Source organism: Procambarus clarkii, chromosome 31, assembly GCF_040958095.1.
Source record: "Procambarus clarkii isolate CNS0578487 chromosome 31, FALCON_Pclarkii_2.0, whole genome shotgun sequence".
Lineage (NCBI taxonomy): Eukaryota > Metazoa > Arthropoda > Malacostraca > Decapoda > Cambaridae > Procambarus > Procambarus clarkii.
The window spans coordinates 23,389,840-23,409,722 of record NC_091180.1 but is presented as its reverse complement, the minus strand read 5'-3'; the positions used below and the strand labels follow the sequence as shown (position 1 = coordinate 23,409,722).

At 44.0% G+C, this 19,883-nt stretch overlaps 1 protein-coding gene and 1 long non-coding RNA gene across 5 annotated transcripts in view; one reads left to right on the top strand and one right to left on the bottom strand.

Moving 5' to 3' along the window:
- The window catches only part of LOC138370327 (uncharacterized), a 46,762-nt gene extending 40,419 nt beyond the window's left edge, over nt 1-6,343 (top strand). The window contains 7 exon segments of the mRNA XM_069334557.1: nt 1,851-2,534; nt 2,536-3,163; nt 3,166-4,053; nt 4,280-4,532; nt 4,842-4,944; nt 5,241-5,340; nt 5,756-6,343. Of these exon segments, the coding sequence (XP_069190658.1) occupies nt 1,851-2,534; nt 2,536-3,163; nt 3,166-4,053; nt 4,280-4,532; nt 4,842-4,944; nt 5,241-5,340; nt 5,756-5,865 (2,766 nt within the window). The 3' untranslated portion in view covers nt 5,866-6,343.
- Nucleotides 1-19,883, bottom strand: part of LOC123758957 (uncharacterized) — a 229,407-nt gene that overhangs the window by 130,083 nt on the left and 79,441 nt on the right. The gene's annotated exons all lie outside the window — the stretch shown is intronic.

Here is a 19,883-nt window from a genome sequence, read left to right as displayed (position 1 = left end):
GGGGGCGGGGGGGGGGGGGGGGAGGGCCGCTGACTGAAACCGCCTTACCTTCTCCGTGCCTTTGACACGACCATTGATACTATTTGATCGCGGGGGGGAGGGGGGGTAGAAAGAGCCTAAGCTACTCTTCCTTTTGAAATGCATTTCCTTCTTGTCTCGATAAACATACTTGATACCATTTGATTTCACCTCGATTGTATTGCACGTTTACGATTGGGGTGAACCCTGAGCAAGATTGCAGCCATATGACCGATTCAGTGGTTTATTATGAAGTTATACTGGACATTTCTGCCGTGGAATTTTGGCGGCAGTTTTGTGGTAATGTCTAGCTCAGAGGTTGTAATTAGTAGTTGATTGGTGGTCTGAGGCTTCTGTGAGTGGTGGAAGAATGGAGAAGGGGGTTTGGAAGATAATAATATATGTTATCAATTCTTTAACATCACATACGTAGCCAGAAAAATAATTAGAAAAGCAGTTGCATAAAGCCTGGCGAGGGTATAGAGGGGCGAGGGCCTGCCTGGCCATCGTTAATGCTCCCAGCAGCTGACACGCCGCACCAAGCTGCGTGTGTTATTTCAATCTGCATCTTGGCGGGGAATTTGTGACCGCCTTGAACACGCGCGGGTCCGCCCTGACGCCGGCCTCTGTCCCCCACCTGTTCTCATCACAAAATGTATATATGCTGGTTAGCATTGTAAATGTGTGGCCACGTCTGTGGTAGAAAATAATAATAAAAAAATCACTTTTGGCATCTTGTTTTTAATACTGGTAGGCCTAGGCTTAATTATGAAAATATTTAGCAATATTATTATTAGTTACTGGTATTTTTAGCAGATATATTGTTTATATATAGGCATAATTTGGTCTTTGTATTTCGATTCTTAGAATTTCCAACTTTAGCAAACCTTGGTTAATATGGTTAGGTCCTTCTAGGAATTAGGCATTAGTTGTACAGCATTAATGAGGTATCGTTCTCTGATGATTCTATTTAGGATTTAAAGATGCGCGTGTATGTTAATTTTCAACGAATATGAATATTGTTATGAATATCGGGAGATGTTGTGTATACTCACCTAATTGTGAATGCAAAGGTTGAGCTCTGGCTCTTTGGGCCCGCCTCTGAACTGGCAATCAACTGGTGTACAGATTCCTGAACCTATTGGGCTCTATCATGTCTACATTTCAAACGGTGTATGGAGTCAGCCTCCACCACATCGCTACCTAATACATTTCATTTGTTAACTGCTCTGACACTAAAAAAAATCTTTCTAAAGTCTCTGTGGCTCATCTGAGTACTATATTTCCACCTGTATCCCCTTGTTTGTGTACCACCTGTGTTTAAACTGTCTACTCTATAAATTCGTCTGAGAATCTTGTATGTGGTGATTATGTCTCCCCTAACTATTCTTTCTTCTACTGACGTAGGTAAGAGAGAGAGAGAGAATGAGAGAGAGAGAGAGAGTGGGGGAGAAGAGTGGGGGAGGAGTGGTACCTGTAGATATTGCAGCAGTGTCGAGTCGGGTTTGAGGATGTGGGCAGTATTGATGTGGGAGTGGGCATGACTCGGGCAGCGGGCAGGGCCACTGACCTGTGTGGCCCCCTCCCCCCCCCCACCTTACTCTCTCTTCCTAACCCATCCTCCCACCTTCTTACACCTTCCTCCTCCTCCTTCCCTTCCCCCTTCTTCCATGACTCCCTTCCCTCCATCATCCTCGTCTCTCCATAACATACAATTCACTCATCCTCTGTACACCAGTTGATTGACAGAGGCGGGCCCAACGAGCCAGAGCTCAACCCCCGCAAGTACAACCAATGTGATCCATATAACTAACGTTTGTTTCGTGTTGCAGGACCCGCCCAACAACATGGATCTGGAGCTCTTTGAGGCTCTTCTGGCCAACATGCAACAAAATCTTCCCCAAGGCGCCTACGATGATGTCGATGACGACGACGATGACGACTACGAGGACGACGACGACGACGATGACGACGACGACTACGACTACCCTGGAGGTCACGAACACAACATCCACACAATGGCTAACCCCTTCGGTGGAGGCGGAGGCGACGGAGGGGGCGGCATGGGCGGGGGAGACATGGGCGGCGTGTCCCTACCCACGATGCAGACCATGAGCATCTTGCAGGGTCTCCTTAATATGAATCCGGGTGCCATTCCTGGCGGCGTCCCAGACATGGGAGGTGCCATGAACCCCGGTATGGCAGGCATGGGCTCCCCCATGGACGGCGGGGCGGGGAGTTTCCTCTCAAACATGCCATCATTCATGCCCGCCATGAACCAAGACATGGCCGGTACCCTTGCTGGGGCCTTCGCAGGTGGCATGAGCGCCCTCATGGACGGCTTCGCGGGAGGCAATGGAGGGAATGGAGCTACAATTCAGGAATACGATGACGATGAGCTCCTGTCTGATGAGGACGATGAAGACGACGAGGACGATGACGACGATATGGACGATAGGGTCGGCATGGGCACCGTGGCTGCAGCCGCTGCAGGTGTAGCTGCTGTTGGTGCTGTTTGGCGGTCTTATGGCCTCTGGAATGCTAGGATCCTCACACCCGTCAGCTTCCCATGGGGTGCACGGTCCTCTCCCTGTCCACATGCAGCATCCCGACCACAATCCTATGGGTGGGCATCCTGGAAATGCGTTACTAGCAGTGCATAATTCTCACCCGGGCCATCCGCCCCCGGTAGGCTTCACACACAGTTATAACCCGGCAGATATCATGAGTCCGCCCACTTCCCACCCACAGATCCCACACAGCATAGCATCTTCACCATCCATGCACCACACCAACATGGCGCCTAGCATCAGCGGAGGATCTGTGAGAAGTGTGGACCCTCTAGCGGGAGTCTCCATGGGTTTGGCAGGCATGGCAGCAGGGGCAGGCATCCTGGCGCCCGTTGTCGGTAGTCTGCTGGCTAGTGGTGGGAAGTCCTTGTCTCAACTGGACAATTCTGATACTTCCAGTGTGACGTTTGTTGGTGATGACTCCTTGGACAGTTCCACCAAAACACTTCCCGCTGACCGTTCAGCAGACCATAATGCTGTGGCTGCAACGGCAGCAGCTCTGGAAAAAATGCACATTACGCCACCCCAGAAGAATGATGCGAAGCCTGCTGTTAAATCTGACCTTGCAACCGGACCCCAAAAGAGGCTTCAAAGGCCAAAAAAGAAGAAAATGACAGTGAAGCTGAAGAGGAGGAGGATGATGATGAAACTGAACCAAATGAAGATGTACCCAGGCCAACAAGAGTAGACACGCCATTAAATAAATTAGATGATGATAAGTCCAGTGTAGGTGCCGACTCCATCCCGGGATCAGAATCCGGTGATGGCAAGTCTGACACAGAAAGTGTCAGGAAGAAGACCCCGTCCCCTGTCCTTGTTGGAAAGTTAGGACGACTCAGTCCCACTGGCAGTGAATCCACTCCGGTACTAGAGTCTGCGAGTTGTGCTTCTATCACTGACTTGGCAAGTGCGACGGAGTCGATGCGAGATTCCGATACTGACAACCATTCAGATGCTCACAACGTTACGGCCAATCTTTCAGACCTGGACAATGACCTCCACGAGGCCCAACCCAAAGTTCGCGCCCCTCCACAGTATGCCGTCGGCGCTCTTCCCATCGTTATAGAGAAGCCAACGTTTGGCTGGCAATCTATGGTGGGTTTGGACACTGCCAAGGATGCATTAAAGAATTTGTTTATGAGTGAAGCATTCCCAGAAGTGTATGAGGGGACTCAAGGTACTTGCAAAGGTGTGCTGCTGTTTGGGCCCTCAGGGTCTGGGAAGACTTGTCTTGCACGAGCGCTTGCCAAAGAAGCCAACGATGCTATTTTGATTGGTATATCAACGGCCTACCTAGCAACGCAGGCCCCCCTCGAAGCCCCCAAAATTGTGCGGTATCTGTTTGACCACGCCCGCATGAACAGCCCTGCAGTCATATTGTTTGATGAAGTGGACGCCCTCTGCTATGATAGGTCCAGCGAGACGGCACTAAGAGCAAAGGCAGAATTACTGTCTCAAATCAGAGGTAAGGAACTCATTATGTAAACAATTTGAAACAATACTGTCTTAAGGTTTCGTATGGCACGGGATGGGTATGGGGTGCATTAATGAATAGAGAAATAGAAATAATGTTTTGTATATTTTCAAAATGAATATCAAGTTGATATTTTCACTAAGAACTATTTTGTGAATAAATTATGATGGCAGAAATCATTAACACCCATTTTCTACTCTTTTTTTTAATTTACCAGGTATGACTACCCTAAACCCTCAGTACCCGCCTCGCATCGACCCCACTGCCTTCAATGACGGCATCATGGTCCTGGGCACCACTAACCAACCCTGGCTCTTGGAGGATGACCTCAGGAGAATCTTCACTTACAACATTCACGTCAAGCTCCCGAGTGAGAAGGCGCGAGAGGAGCTCTACAGAATGTTCCTGCAAGCGTTGCCACATAATATTAATGATGATCAGTTCAAGTGCCTAGTAGCGAAGAGCGAAGGGTGAGTGCTATTTCTGTCCCATTGTTGACGTGTTGTAGTGGGCACTTGCATCCGTTAGCATTAATAAATGTTAATTTAAAATGCACTACTAACGTTAATTGTTTCATTAATGTGTTTGAATATTGAATCATACCTGAATCATTGGCCATCATATGTGGAGTATACCTGTTGAAGGTTCTGGGAGTTGTTCTACTCCCCCAAGCCCGGCCTGAGGCCAGGCTCGACTTTTGCGATAACTTTGTCTATCGTTTTAACATTTTTAACACTTCCTGCACACTTAACTAGACACGCTTTTCCCTCACCTTGCAGGTACTCTGCTGCTGACGTCAATACTGTGATCAGACAAGTGGCTCACATGCCTCCCAGTGATCCAAATAAATACATACAGAATGCCCCTAGGGTTATTACCTTCGTAAGTTGAATCACTATCTTTTGCCTTTTGATCCCACTGCTTCTGTTGGTTAATATGAAATGTTGCCAGTTCTGTTCCATCTTTAGGTGCAAAGATGGAACAGAAGATTCCATCCAAAGATTTGCAAATAGTTCATTGCTAATCCATTTGTTTAAAACTGGATAGGTTATTTTTTCCCTCGTTCATCAAATACCAATTGCAGTAAAGGTTTGGTGCAACTTTATTAACTATTTGATGTTGTCAAGTTATGTTTCTGAGGAGTTTGTTGGTTTTGACTGTGTGCCTCTTGATTACAGGATGACCTCGCCACTGTGATGACTGACTACAGATGTAGATTTACAGCGGAGGTGTCCGTCAAGTACCAGACTTACATCAAGGCCGCTACCCACAGATCTGGTAAGTGGTGGTGGTGGTGTCTCCGTTGTAGAATTATGCTAGGATCCTTCTCGGTTCCGTGTAGATTCTTTGCATTATTATAGAATCCTTGTAAATGACTGTAGAATTGCCCTAAAATCTGCCTCGGTACACGGTAGTTATTATAAAAACTGACAGGTTAATTTCAAAAATACTTTTCGCTTTGGTACTATGTTAATCCCTTCATTTATGTAGCATACTTGGTAAATGTTCCTGTTGGGTATTATAACGGGTTATAAAGTATTATTTCACACGGGTCCTGATATCTTGTGAACCCTTGTGTTGCGAGTGTGTTTGGTCAGTGTGTTCCTTCATCTTGCTCATATTATTTCCACGAGTATACAACTATGAATCCATATTCTGACTGAGAGGTTAACTTTGTCTCCCTACAGAAGAGCGACGAGAAGACACCAGAGTGAGGAGAAGGGTAAACCCAAGGGCGTGAGGAAGTTCGGTCAACGGATCGCCAAGTCCATTGCCGCCGCTCTCGTTGCTGTGATAGATTAAACTGTGTCTAGATTATAGTGAAAAGACAGACCCTGGCGGTGGGTACAGTCCAAAGCTGCACTCTAGAGTTGTGTCAGCGCGGACCATGGTTACAGCAAGTCGCTGGGGAAGTTGTAATTAGCTTTGTACAGTCTGTCTGTGATGAACCATTTTGTTTTTTTGACCTGCATTGGCCATGATCCGGGCTGAGTATGATAGTGACCTGAAGTGTACTCATCAGATGAAATGATGAGGCACTTCTGATGTTGGTGTGTTTAGTGTGAAGTGCTGCCGCTGTGCCTCGGCCAGGGGTTGGAAGAACTTAGTCACTCAAAGTCATTTCCTGATCCCCACCATCTACAAGCAAACTCCCGCCCTCCAGTCCCTGAGCCCCTTCCGTTGATGTCCTTCCCGCCCGCCACGCACCCACAATTCTGCGGGCAAGCTGCCTAACAAAAAAAGCCCCACAGCCCAGGATTCCCGAATGCCTAGCAGCCTATGGATTTTAAAAGTGTTGAAAATTGCCAAAGCGGTATGGCCCGTTCAGTTCTACCTAATGGTGTTAATGGTGACTTTTAATTCCTAACTGCCCCATGTGCTTTTGACTGAAAGACGTGATGTAAAGTTGCGACAGGCGTCTACTCGCTTGGTGATCTGCTGATGAGTCTGCCTAAAGTGCTGTGCTGTGCTGTGCTGTGCTAGGGAATGGTCCATTAGTGCTAAAAGTTAAGGTGTACAAAGGTTACTACCAAGGCTGCTAGGTTTAGCATACCACTGGGGATCTACTACTACTACTACTACTATTATATAGCATCATAAAAAGCGTGTGAAATATTTTTTTTTTTAAGATGCCTGGTCTATGTTGTACAAATCTTCTTCAATAGATAATCATTCATTTCGCCTAAGTCACGTGATCTCAAAAGTGCGCAAGCAGTAACTCCCCATTTTATAACGTAGGTAAAATGTGTTTTTAGTGATTTTAAAGTGATAAACATACAATAAGTGTCTTACTATTATTATTATTATAATTATTATTATTATTATTATTATTGTTATTACAGTTGACATGGAAACTAAAAATAAAAAAAAAAGACAGAAAATTATTACCAGTCAGAATCATAGATGGAGTGACCAAAGGTGAAACCCCCCAAAAAAAACACAAACAAAAGGACTTGAGGTATTTCGGCAAGTCTTCCCACTGATGGGCGTGCTCCTTGTGATATCTTGAGTAGACACACACACTGTTTGAGGAAGACCGTAGTGAGAAGCTGTGGGTCGGGGTACATCACTGTGGCAGTGTTATACCGCTGCTCTTTTGTGCTTGGGGGTGAATATTGCAATGGGGTTATAACATAGTTGCTGTTGTTGTTCAGGCAGGTATTATTTTTCCCCCCTTAAAAAATGTAATTTTTTTTTTGTAAATTGATTTTTTTTTTAAATATTGTATATTAGTCTGTTATTCTGTTACCCTTCCTTTCCGACATCCTCCTAGTCCCCCCACCTCCCCCCCCTTCCCCCTCTCCCCTCAGTCCGTCCGCTGGAGAATTGGCATTATGTGTATATTACATTTTTTTTTTAAAGAGTCTCACTTGAATCCCAAGACAGGAGCCGCGTATAGTTAAGACGAGTCTTCAGTGTGTGTAAGTGCTGCTTCACTTATGTCACCACTGTTGCTGCCGTGTGTGAGTGGTCATGGTGGACAGTGAGCCACTTTTTATGTAATTTTACAATGTTATTCTTTAATTAAAAGCAAAATATAGTGCCTGCAGTACCTACCCCCATGAGCACTCTCCTCCGGCACCAACAGTCCCCCTTCCCTCCCTCCCTCTTAGTTGTATAGTTTTGTGTAATGTTGCATGTGACTGCAGTTGATGGTGACTGCAGTGATGCAGTGATGGTGTGCAGGCTGGTGCTTACCCTCGGCTGGGGTGGTGGAATGCAGCTTCTTGCTTTAATTTGTTTGTTGGTTCTATTTGATGTTATGAATATTTTTTGGTGGGTTTACGGTAGATATCTTTTAATTTTTTTTTTCTCTTGCTGTTTTGGCCTGATTTTAAGGGATCCTTTGGACTTTTGGATAGACAGTCCCTGTGAATTCCTTCACTTTTGGCCATTGGGTGAGCACCTAACCTGCTTAACACTAAATTCAGCTGCCCTGTTTCGCTTAATTAGAAATATGGATGGCGAGCATTCTCCCCCCCCCTCCTCCTTCCCCCTTGTTCCTTCCGTAGCTCTGGCCGGTCCCTCACTAGTCACGTCTTCCTCATAGTTTCAAAATCCATTTAATTCGCCTAATTTATTGAGTTTTTTGACGGTTTTTAAATCTATCGGATATTATTTTTAAGATTTTGATACTGCTGTACGCTGTTGAGGACGTGGCAGCGGGGCTCCCCCAAGCTACAGGTGATGTTAAGAGGGTGGAGTTGTGTCTTGGAGCCTTGCGCTAGCCTAAAGAGTATCGGCACCTTTATACTTCCAAGTGCACCGCCGTTTATAAGTGTGAAAAGTTTAATTTTAATTGAAATATTGCATTTATAGAGCCACTGTTTTAGCCTTTAGCATTTGTTCGTGCTTAGCTGTTAAGGATGGTAAAAAGAGACTGTGTAACAGTCTTTGTTGTGTGTGAAGTGAAACTTTATATAGTGTCGCCACAGATCTTTCTGGGGCGGGTGGGTGGCACTTCTCCCCCCGGCCACCCACTAACCTCCCCCGTAGTTGCTAATGACTACCCTCCACTCGCCCACACAATCCCAGAGTGTTGTTATAGTGTGGGGGAGCATATATCCTCCCTTTTGCTGTTACTGTGGGGGAGGGGGGGAGGCTTGTCTCTTGCGCACATGTTACGGCGGGCTTGTCAAGTGATTCTTGTGGTCATGATGTGATTGCGGTGTACTGTAGAAAGAGTATATTTGATCAGAGATGGCAATAGATTTTTTTTGTTTGTTTGTTATAAACATGACAACGCACAAACCTTGAAGATTTTTATTTAAAACCACAATTCTACTCCCCCCCTCCCCCTTCCCCCCTTTCCCCATATCCCACTGTTGGCCTGTATGGGAGCTGGTGGTGCCTGAGCCTACCCGCCCCCCCTGGTCATACACACATCAGCTTGTCTGTGTAATATGGCAACGGTAATTTTTCACAGACACCCGTCTCCTTAGAATGTAAGATATACTGTGAATTGCTGTCATTTGGTATCGCTGAGGTTCATAATGAGCGCGTTTGTTCCATTTTAGTTTATACGCCTGTAAATTTTTTTTATCACTTAACAGAATTCTGAAACGCAACTTTAAGGGTTATAAATCGCAGAAAGGGTTTAGGTAATCTCAATCTGTGATTACTATCGGCCAACATTGCCACCCGCCAAACACACACCGAAACTACGACGTTGGTACAACGTTCGAACAAGTTTTAACACCTTCTAACCAGTTATAACAACCAATATAGCAAGTTATAACAATGTGCTAATACGTCATAAACACGTTAAGCCAAGATGTAACAACTTTATTACAAATTGTAACTAGCGAAAAATAGAGACAGTTTCGGTTTGTGTTTCCAGGGCTGCACTGCTGTCATTCTTAGCCTGAAATGGTGTTTTAAGAATTCTGGTTTGCTTCTGCTTTATCCTTGCCCGCCGATGGTTGGTTGCTTTTTTATAATTATTATTATATATTATATATATAATCTACCCCAACGTGTTGAGATTAGTCACTTGCTACCCACCCCATGGCCGTCTTTCCTGAGTGCAGCTCAGTAGAACCTAAACTTAACTCTCCGTCTTGGCTTGTGACTTAAGGAGTACAAGTTCCAGCAAATTTCTATCAAGGAATAAGTAATGCCTCTGGGCGGCGCTGCATTAACTCGTGCTCAAATGCATTTGCAACTAGCTTGGATAGTTTTTCTTTCCTTTGAGCATCTGCACTATCACACTAGCTGTTCTTTGGAAGGGATGAACTCACAAAAGAATAGAAATATTTATAAGTGTTCATACTTTAGTACTTCTAAGAGTACTAACTTGTACTCAAGGCTTACCAAGAGTCTAGCAACAAGCAGCAATAAATTAACAATTTTAAAAAATTTTAATTTAAAAATTTAATTTTTTTTAAGAGCAGACGAGTGACAGTGCATTTCCCAGATAGGTTGGCATCGTGCCTCTACATATTATATGTATTATATTATATATACTAATGTCACTAAAAGCTCTTTTTGACCCGGCCAGGATTCGAACCCATGTCGTCCAGGATCGCCCCTAAACGTTCAGAGTACTGTGACCACCCATCATTATGATCGTCTAAGTCTAAGAGACGATCATTGGTGCGGTAGTTACGGTACTGTGTACGTTTAGGGAGGTGATCCTGGACGGCATGGGTTCGAATCCTGGCAGAGTCAGATAAGAGTTCTTAGTGATCTATGGCTTGCGCGTTCATACAACTTGCTCACACATTATATATAATGTGTAATATATATGTATATATATATGTGTGTATATATATATATATATATATATATATATATATATATATATATATATATATATATATATATATATATATATATATTATTTTGTCATTTTAATTTGAAGGTGCATTCACATGAGGTTACGAGGCTACCAGACCTTGCATAATCAGAAGCACGAGAGGTGGTGTGGCGCAGAAACGGTGTGGCGCAGCTGGGGCGAGTGTGGCTGAGGAACCCTGCGTGCCTCCCATCAAGCACAAAGTGTACGATACACGCGTCGTGTTGCCTTCAAGTATATTGCGAACAAGAAAAGGGATGTATAATTATACGCGAAAATTGAATTCGACGGACGAATGGTGAAATCGAGGTAAATACAGACGAGAGGAAGGCGAAGGGGTTAATCCGAGTACTCGACCTCAGGGGTAAGGGAAGGGGGGGTTACATCCGGCAGCTGACGTAGGTCAGGTACCCCTGGAGGTGTCCCTCAGGCCCTGACCACACTCCCACCCCCTCTCCCTGCAGGTCACCAAAGGTCAAACAGCGATGGCTAGGCTGCTCTTGATACAGTGTCCTAGCTGTGTATATTCCCGATTTGATTTGTCATTCATAACTAAATCAAATAATACAGTGTGCCTTTATTCGGGATACAAACTGCGTCTTGTTAGGAATCACCAATAACTACGTGTTTCGCCTGGTCACTCGGTACAAACAGTCAATAACAGAGTAATTCAGAATGATTGATAAGACGTTTGTCAGTAAATATGTAGAAAATGATATCAAGAGTAGTAATACGCAACCTCCTTGTGAGGACAACTATTTAACAAATCTTTGAAGAAAAAACGAGATAATTGATGAGTGGAAAACCCCGCTAATCGGTCCTGTGTTGTTGGTAGCTGCCTATAGGTTGGTGCAGCCATTCACCGTCTCGAGGAAGCCTACTTGCCTAACATAAGCGTGTACACGTAGCGCTTGGTCCCCCACCCTCACACACACATACACAAAACCGAATTAAGTGCATTAAAAAGAGCTTTAAAACGTTAATATTTAAGGTAACCAAATGTGGAGGAGTGAGGAAGTAATACGGAGGGTTTTAGGGTAAGTGGTGACCGCTCCGGCAGGCGGCGACCGACATATATGGCGAGGTTGCCACTACACAAAACCTATTTTTCACAATTCATTGTTCGTTTTCTTTGTTTATAGAAGACTCTTGCACTGTAAACTGTATCACATTTCGTTCTATAATTTTGTTTTACGGCGTATGTTATGTAGCTTGAGACTTTCTAGCCTATTGCTGTAAATGATGACGCGTTCGCCTTGACGGTCAGAGTGAGCTGGTCGTGGCCGCCCTGAACGAAGTCTCCAAGATAATTATTTTTTATTTAGTTTTTTTCTTGTCCCTAAAATGCGGCAGCAACTGGGACGTATTACGTATGGTGTTCCTCTGCCATAAACGCAGGACCTTGTAATTTCTCTCCCACACCTGCATGTCAAACGAGAAAGATGGAGTCATCCCGGCCCACAGCTGCGCCACACACACACACCACGACGCCCTGCTTCCCATCTGGCTTCCCAGAAAACACCAGCTGGTGTTAGTATCGATATCTGATCTTGCAGTGCTGTCATGTGGTACCTATGGGCTTGGAGCCTAATTTGAAATGATGGAAATATATATATATATATATATATATATATATATATATATATATATATATATATATATATATCATATCCGCACAAGTAGTTTGAAGCTGGTTAAAAGCCAAGGGGGGAAAGGAATCTACTTAGCTGCCTTCAAAATACTCTACAACATGTCATACAGTTTTTACCATTTGTTTCTGATTCACACGGCTACACTTTTGTGTCCCGTCATCTTGACAGGTCTGCAACGTGATAACATGCTGGATGTGTATGACAGGTTGGAATAAATATAAAATATATAATATACCAATTTTTTAAGCCTAGAGTCAAGCCACCTACATATTTTCTTTGAACCCTCCCCCCACCCCCCTCCCTTCCCTTCCCCGCACCCGTTAACCCGAAGAACTTGAGTACGTGATGTTTATAATGTTTCGCTATTCTAAGGCAGGGACATATGATGCAATAGACTGATGCTTTAGTATGAGGTCTTCTTTTGAGGTTTCTTTATTCTATTTTGTTCTCTCTTCACTTCAACCTCCTCTCCACCTCTCTCACTTTCTCTTCCCTCTCTCTTTCTGGAGGCAGATGTGGATTTCTCATCATCTAATATGTTGTTTTGGTGACGGTGTGTTCTCCGCCTTTGCAATTTTTAATAAGACAGCCATTTCCAACTGTAAACAAAAATAATGTCTTCCAAGATGGCGGTGAAAATCCAAGTCTTCCATTGATTTGTCAATTAATATATAAGTAATTTTGTACTTGCATGGTCTTCCAGCTAAAAGAAAAAGATAATTATCAACAAAAATGTCTTGATATATATGTTCAAAGCCAATTCTACTTAATTATTCTATTTTTATTGTTGACTGTTGAAGATACGCCCATTTATATGCTTGTTTTATTGTTTGCCTACGTAGAAAGCCTTTTTTTTTATATAAGAAAAAAATGTGTGAATGGCATTAGGCTTTATATCAAACTCCGCCCCACACTGCAGCCTCTTCCTCCCTGTGATTTTTTTCTCTTAGTGTATCCATGTTACTTTTTTTTTAAATGATGCAATACACATTCCGTTAACATGCCTCTATGTGGTGTTTTAAGAGTCTCGGTGCTTCTTATATATTATGCAGGCCAAGCATTGCCATGTTTTTTTTATCTATTTTCTCTTTGATGGTATATATATTTCTCCTTTTATCATGTTTTATATTTCTTGCTATGGTTAATGTCTCTGTATTGTATTTTTATTTTCCTGTATATTTTTTTTGTCCCATTGTTATATGTAGCAAGAGCCTGTGATGCTTATCTTCCTGTGTGTATACGTGTGCGCTTGGGTTAAATGTCATTTACAGTCTGATTATAATTGTTATTAAATGATATTCCTTGATGAGACGGCAAGCAAGGGTTTCCAAAAAAAAAAATTGTTTTTTTTTATTAAATCTCGCTCCGCCTTACCTGTGTGATAATGCAGATGTTATTAAGAGTCTGTAAGACACGTGAGTTCCTCTGAACGCGCCCGTCACTATCTTTAAGAAGTCATTTCTTGTGCGATTTTGGGAATTTTTAAGTATTTTTCTTCCTTGATATTCGAGGTTGTGTATTTTGAAATTCTTGTTCAATGTAATTGGCCGCCATTTTTTTTTTTTTTTTTTAAGCGCAGCTTCCAGGAGCTGTGGGATGACGTTCAGAGGAAGATGCGTGCATATGATAGGCTCTTAAATGCATCAAATTACTGTATCAGAAACTCTACGCCAATCCAATGTAGGATCAGCTGATTTAATAAACGTTATTTTATTATTGCCATAACTTGTGTTTTATTCTGTACCTGGATACTCCTGTACCAGTTGTGATGACGAGTTACGTGTTTTAACCAGGTACGGTTTATGAACAATAAAAGCCTATGAAGAGAACAACAAATGTGAAGCTATTTTTAAGACCCCGAAATCAAGTGATAAATCATCCCGGGATAATTGATCGACGGCTTCAGTGTTGGGTTTAACGTCTTGGTGCAATTGTCAAGGACATATTTTTGTTGTTTTTATAAATGTTCAGGTAAAGTTAATGTCAAAATGTTTCCAAAGTCAACTATTTCCATTTCAAAACACAAAGAGTAATGAAAACACTAAAAAACATGAAAATATAGCCTAATTAAAAAATAAAAAGCACAACTCTCATAGCGCCTGTCATCTATCTACACCTGGGTTATAAAGGTCATTACACTAGTTTATTGACCGACCATTAAATATACTTTAGCCTGGAACATAAGTCAGGACGGAACCAAAACTGTCAGTATATACACAGAAATAGGGTTACACTTCTCGCTTCATGCAGGTCGGCGTTCAATCCCCGACCGTCTACTACTAGGTGGTTGGGCATCATTCCTTCTCCCCGTCCCATCCAAAATCCTAATCCTGACCCCTTCCAAGTGCTATATAGTCGAAATGGCTTGGTATTTTCTTTTGATAGTCTCGCTGTATATCTCGCAGTTATGGATAATTGGATCACTGCAATGGTTAATTGTTTAAACAAATGTAATGAGAGTAATTTGCAAGGATGATTTTATGGTAAACTGATGTTTTATGAAATTGTTATTTAAAGTTTAAATATAAATGTAGCTTTTCATAATTATTTATCCTAGTATATACGATTTATAAAATTTATCTATACATTTGAATAAAATATTCACAGTATTGACCAATATAGTTTTTTACCCATAAAAATGATTATGTTTATGGGCAAGTTCATTTACCTTAGGGAGAGGCAATATATTCAGAGGTGTACACCCCCCCCCCTCTTCTCGGAGTATATAAACGTATACTTAATAGCTCTGAACTACTTCCAGGGCTGAAGTATATTTGCTGATAAGACAGGAAGCACTTGTGTGGCCTTAATAACCCTCCAGACGTTGATTGGCCATTTCAAGCCCAATACGAAACGTAATCAAATAATCGACAGATACATAACAAGAAAAGATCAGACGTAGGCGAAGCACTACACATCAAACAATCTCAAGGCACTCAAAGCGAAGCAACCTCAAAGTAGCCACCTCGCACTGCTATCCTCAAGACCAGAGCAGAATACACCTGGTCTTGTATACATACAAGGTGTATACAGTATACATCTTGTATGCCAGGTGTACTGTATACACCCACCGCCCCTGCCTTCCTAAGAATTAAGGAAATTACAGAAGTGGCTCAACCGACACCTTGATGATTGATAAAGACACACGAGGTGGCACGCGCATGAATAACCCGTGGATACCTTGCATTAACCTTCTAGGTTATATATTAGATTGATCTAGCTAACTTTTATCACGGGAGACATCTCCCGTCACGCAGGGTGCAGTCGCGCCTCCACAGATCTCCAGTATCTTCTATTGATACTGGTAATGGCTCAAAAGGGCCACCACTTACGAGCTATTCATGCCCGTGCTACCTTTTGGGTGGCTTCATCTTCATCTTAACACATTCACAAAGGAGACATCTCCCGTCATGCAGGGTGCATTCGCACCTCCACAGATCTCCAGTATCAGCTTTTGATACTGGTAATGGCTCAAAAGGGCCACCACTTACGGGCTATTCATGCCCGTGCCACCTTTTGGGTGGCTTAATCTTCATCAATCAATCAATCTAACTTTTATCCACCTCACCAGTAGCTTTGGAAATGTTGACAGGCTTAACGAAACGCATATATTAGCATCAGGCCATGTATATAATACTTTACGGGCTATTCATGCCCGTGCCACCTTTTGGGTGGCTTAATCTTCATCAATCTATATAATACTCAGTAGCTCGGTCGATATAAATTCGGCCTTAAACGCGTGGGGGTCCAGGGTTCGAGTCTCCTAGAGCCCAGGTGAATGCAATATGAATCATTTCTCAAAACAAACCTTCACTTCCAGTGCGGAAACTTTTTCCACATTTGTAGCTCAAATGGAACTAATTATAAACCTTCATCAATTCGGATTTAAAAACAGCTAATTGGGGATCCCTCTGTAATATAACCGGAATTAATCCTTAATAGACCGGATGATGGGAGTACTTAAAGTAGGAAGAGGCCGGGGGGGGGGGGTATCATCCAGAAGTAATTATTCTTACCGGAAACATTGACGATAATGATGATAATGAGAACAGAATAAAAGCTGATGGCAGAATATGACAAGTGGGAAGCAGAGTATGATGATTAATTATTGCAGTCTAGTGATTATTATAGAATATGATGAGGAGGCAATAAGAAGATTAAGGCAGAGTATTATAATGAGGATAGAGTATGATGAGGGACAGTACGATCTTCGGGTAGAATATAGTGAGGGAATACTCGCTATCGAAATAAAAGGGGGAACTGAAGGCGGCGGTGGGTCACATTTTGCCCAAACCCCCCTGCAGTTTTCAAAATATCCCAAACATCCCAAATTCGAAACCTGAGCCATATTTTGGACCCAAATTCTGGCTCTCTGCACCTATTCGCAGTTTGAAATTCCGACTTTTTATACTAAAAATATGCCAATTACTGAAAGCGGCGGTGGGTCACATTTTGCCCAAACCCCCCCTGCAGTTTTCAAAATATCGCAAACATCCCAAATTCGATACCTGAGCCATATTTTGGACCCAAATTCTGGCTCTCTGCACCTATTCGCAGTTTGAAATTCCGACTTTTTATACCAAAAATATGCCAATTACTGTAAGCGGCGGTGGGTCACATTTTGCCCAAACCCCCCTGCAGTTTTCAAAATATCGCAAACATCCCAAATTCGATACCCGAGCCATATTTTGGACCCAAATTCTGGCTCTCTGCACCTATTCGCAGTTTGAAATTCCGACTTTTTATACCAAAAATATGCCAATTACTGAAAGCGGCGGTGAGTCACATTTTGCCCAAACCCCCCCGCAGTTTTCAAAATATCCCAAACATCCGAAATTCGATACCTGAGCCATACTTTGGACCCAAATTATGGCTCTCTGCACTTATTCGCAGTTTGAAATTCCGACTTTTTATATAAAAAATATGCCAATTACTGACAGCGGCCGTGAGTCACATTTTGCCCAAACCCCCCCGCAGCTTTCAAAATATCCCAAGCATCCCAAATCCGATACCTGAGCCATATTTTGGAGCCAAATTCTGGCTCTTTTATGACATAATACATTCAGTATTATTATACATAATGCATAATGCAATGAATAATATATTTACTTAATAATATGAATAATACTAAAATAGTTTGTAATCAATATCATTTTGTTTATTTGAATAATTTTGATGACAAATTAAAAAATTATTTGTCAATTTTTATTTTGTTTGGAAGCACAGTTTTCATAGGCATATTGAAAATGGCAGAGCGGACATTAGTTGACAGGTTGAGCGACAGGTTGAGCGACAGGTCGAGCGACAGGTTGAGCGACAGGTCGAGCGACAGGTTGAGCGACAGGTCGAGCGACAGGTCGAGCAACAGGTCGAGTAAATGCTTTCTCGACCTTGCTGGGTTCTAACACGTCAAATTATATAGTCAGCAAAATAAATACTAAATTCTTCTAATTCTCTCGTCTTGAGTAAATGCTAGAGTGGTTGGTAGGATGGTTCGTAGATAGGATGGATGGTTGGCTGCTTGGCTGGCTAGCTAGCTACCTAGTTGCGTTAATGCATTACGCATAATTTTCCGATGAAATTTTCCTGCTATGTAATGCTACGGTGTTGTAATTGATCGATGTAAAGCTGTTAAGGTCGGGTGGCCTTGGACGGGACGAGGGGAGGGAAGGGGATTAACCACTTACAACCGCTCAGTATATTATAGTCAGCTACCTAAACCTAGTTACCCTCAATACCCCTCCCTCCCTCCCTCTTTCCCCTTGGTTCAACCGGTGGTTCGTGTTTGCGTCTCTGTAAGCTCTCTCCTTCACTCAATACATCACCCTTCCTCTCTCTCTCTCTCCCCTTTCTTTACGTTGTCTCTCCCTCTTCCTCCATCGCCGTATTCACAGCCTGACTCCACTTCCTGTCCTGCTGTCTAAACCCTTACACTCTGAATGTGAGCGGAAACGAGACATGTGACACGCGTGTTTGGGTGTGTGTGTGTGTGTGTGTGTGTGTGTGGTGTGTGTGTGTGTGGTGTGTGTGTGTGTGTGTGTGTGTGTGTGTGTGTGTGTGTAGCTGGATACTGTTTCCGTCAACGTGAGCAGTTTTTATTAGCAACCCCGTGTTTGAATACTTCTACATGATTGAACACTGGGAGAGGGAAAATGAATTCCTTCCTTGGGATTCTCTCCGTCAGCGTGCACGCGTCTAAGAGAATAAAGCTGAACGCTTTCCTAAGTATTGTGATAAGTCTGACGTTTGAACATTATCATTTCAAAGGAACACTTCCTTGGTGTTTCTGAGTAATGGTTTGTGATAGTTCATCGACCAGCTCCTAGATGGTTTGGCCTGAATTCTTGCTGTACCTGGAGCTGCTGTGAATGACCACCACCAATCACTGACGGCATCGTGGGCCACCAATCACAGGCAGCATCGTGGGGCACCAATCAATGGCAGCATCGTGGGCCACCAATCACAGGCAGCATCGTGGGCCACCAATCACAGGCAGCATCGTGGCCCACCAATCACAGGCAGCATCGTGGGCCACCAATCACAGGCAGCATCGTGGGCCACCAATCACAGGCAGCATCGTGGGCCACCAATCGCCGGCAGCATCGTGGCCCACCAATCACGGGCAGCATCATGGGCCACCAATCACCGGCAGCATCGTGGGCCACCAATCACAGGCAGCATCGTGGGGCACCAATCAATGGCAGCATCGTGGGCCACCAATCACAGGCAGCATCGTGGGCCACCAATCACAGGCAGCATCGTGGGCCACCAATCACAGGCAGCATCGTGGGCCACCAATCACAGGCAGCATCGTGGGCCACCAATCACAGGCAGCATCGTGGGCCACCAATCACCGGCAGCATCGTGGGCCACCAATCACCGGCAGCATCGTGGGCCACCAATCACCGGCAGCATCGTGGGCCACCAATCACCGGCAGCATCGTGGGCCACCAATCACCGGCAGCATCGAGGGCCACCAATCACCGGCAGCACCACACCGAAATAAACACCGTCAAGTGTTTTTTTTGTGCTCGCACGCGCGTGTGTGTGCAGGTAGAAACAGGAATTATCCCGGGTAGTGTATTCAAGGGAGACTCCCTGGTCTCTTGCACAAGACCACACACCTGGCAGGCGGGCGCACACACACACACGCACGCACGCACGCACACACACACACACACACACACACACACACACACACACACACACACACACTAAGGTTATCTTGAGATGATTTCGGGGCTTTTTAGTGTCCCCGCGGCCCGGTCCTTGACCAGGCCTCCACCCCCAGGAAGCAGCCCGTGACAGCTGACTAACACCCAGGTACCTATTTTACTGCTAGGTAACAGGGGCATAGGGTGAAAGAAACTCTGCCCATTGTTTCTCGCCGGCGCCTGGGATCGAACCCAGGACCACAGGATCACAAGTCCAGCGTGCTGTCCGCTCGGCCGACCGGCTCCCTCACGGGCACACACGCGCACACACGCACACACGCGCGCGCACACACACACACACACACACACACACACACACACACACACACACACACACACACACACACACACACACACACACACACACATTACAGTACATAGACACGCTCTACTAGTCTTTGGGAATATTTAAGTTTGATTTTTAGCTACATTTTTCCGGACGATCAAATTAATAGTACAAAAAGTAGTTTGCCGATGAACCGTCGCTACATATTGGTGCTCTCTACCACACAGCTGAGTGGTATTATGCCAGGAGGACGGCGGGTTGGTGGATAACAGTTCTTACGACTGTTCTAACTGTTCTAACTGTTCGACTGTTCTTAGTTCTAACGCCGGTTGGTGAATACCTACTTGCTATCTTTCATGAGATTTGTAAAC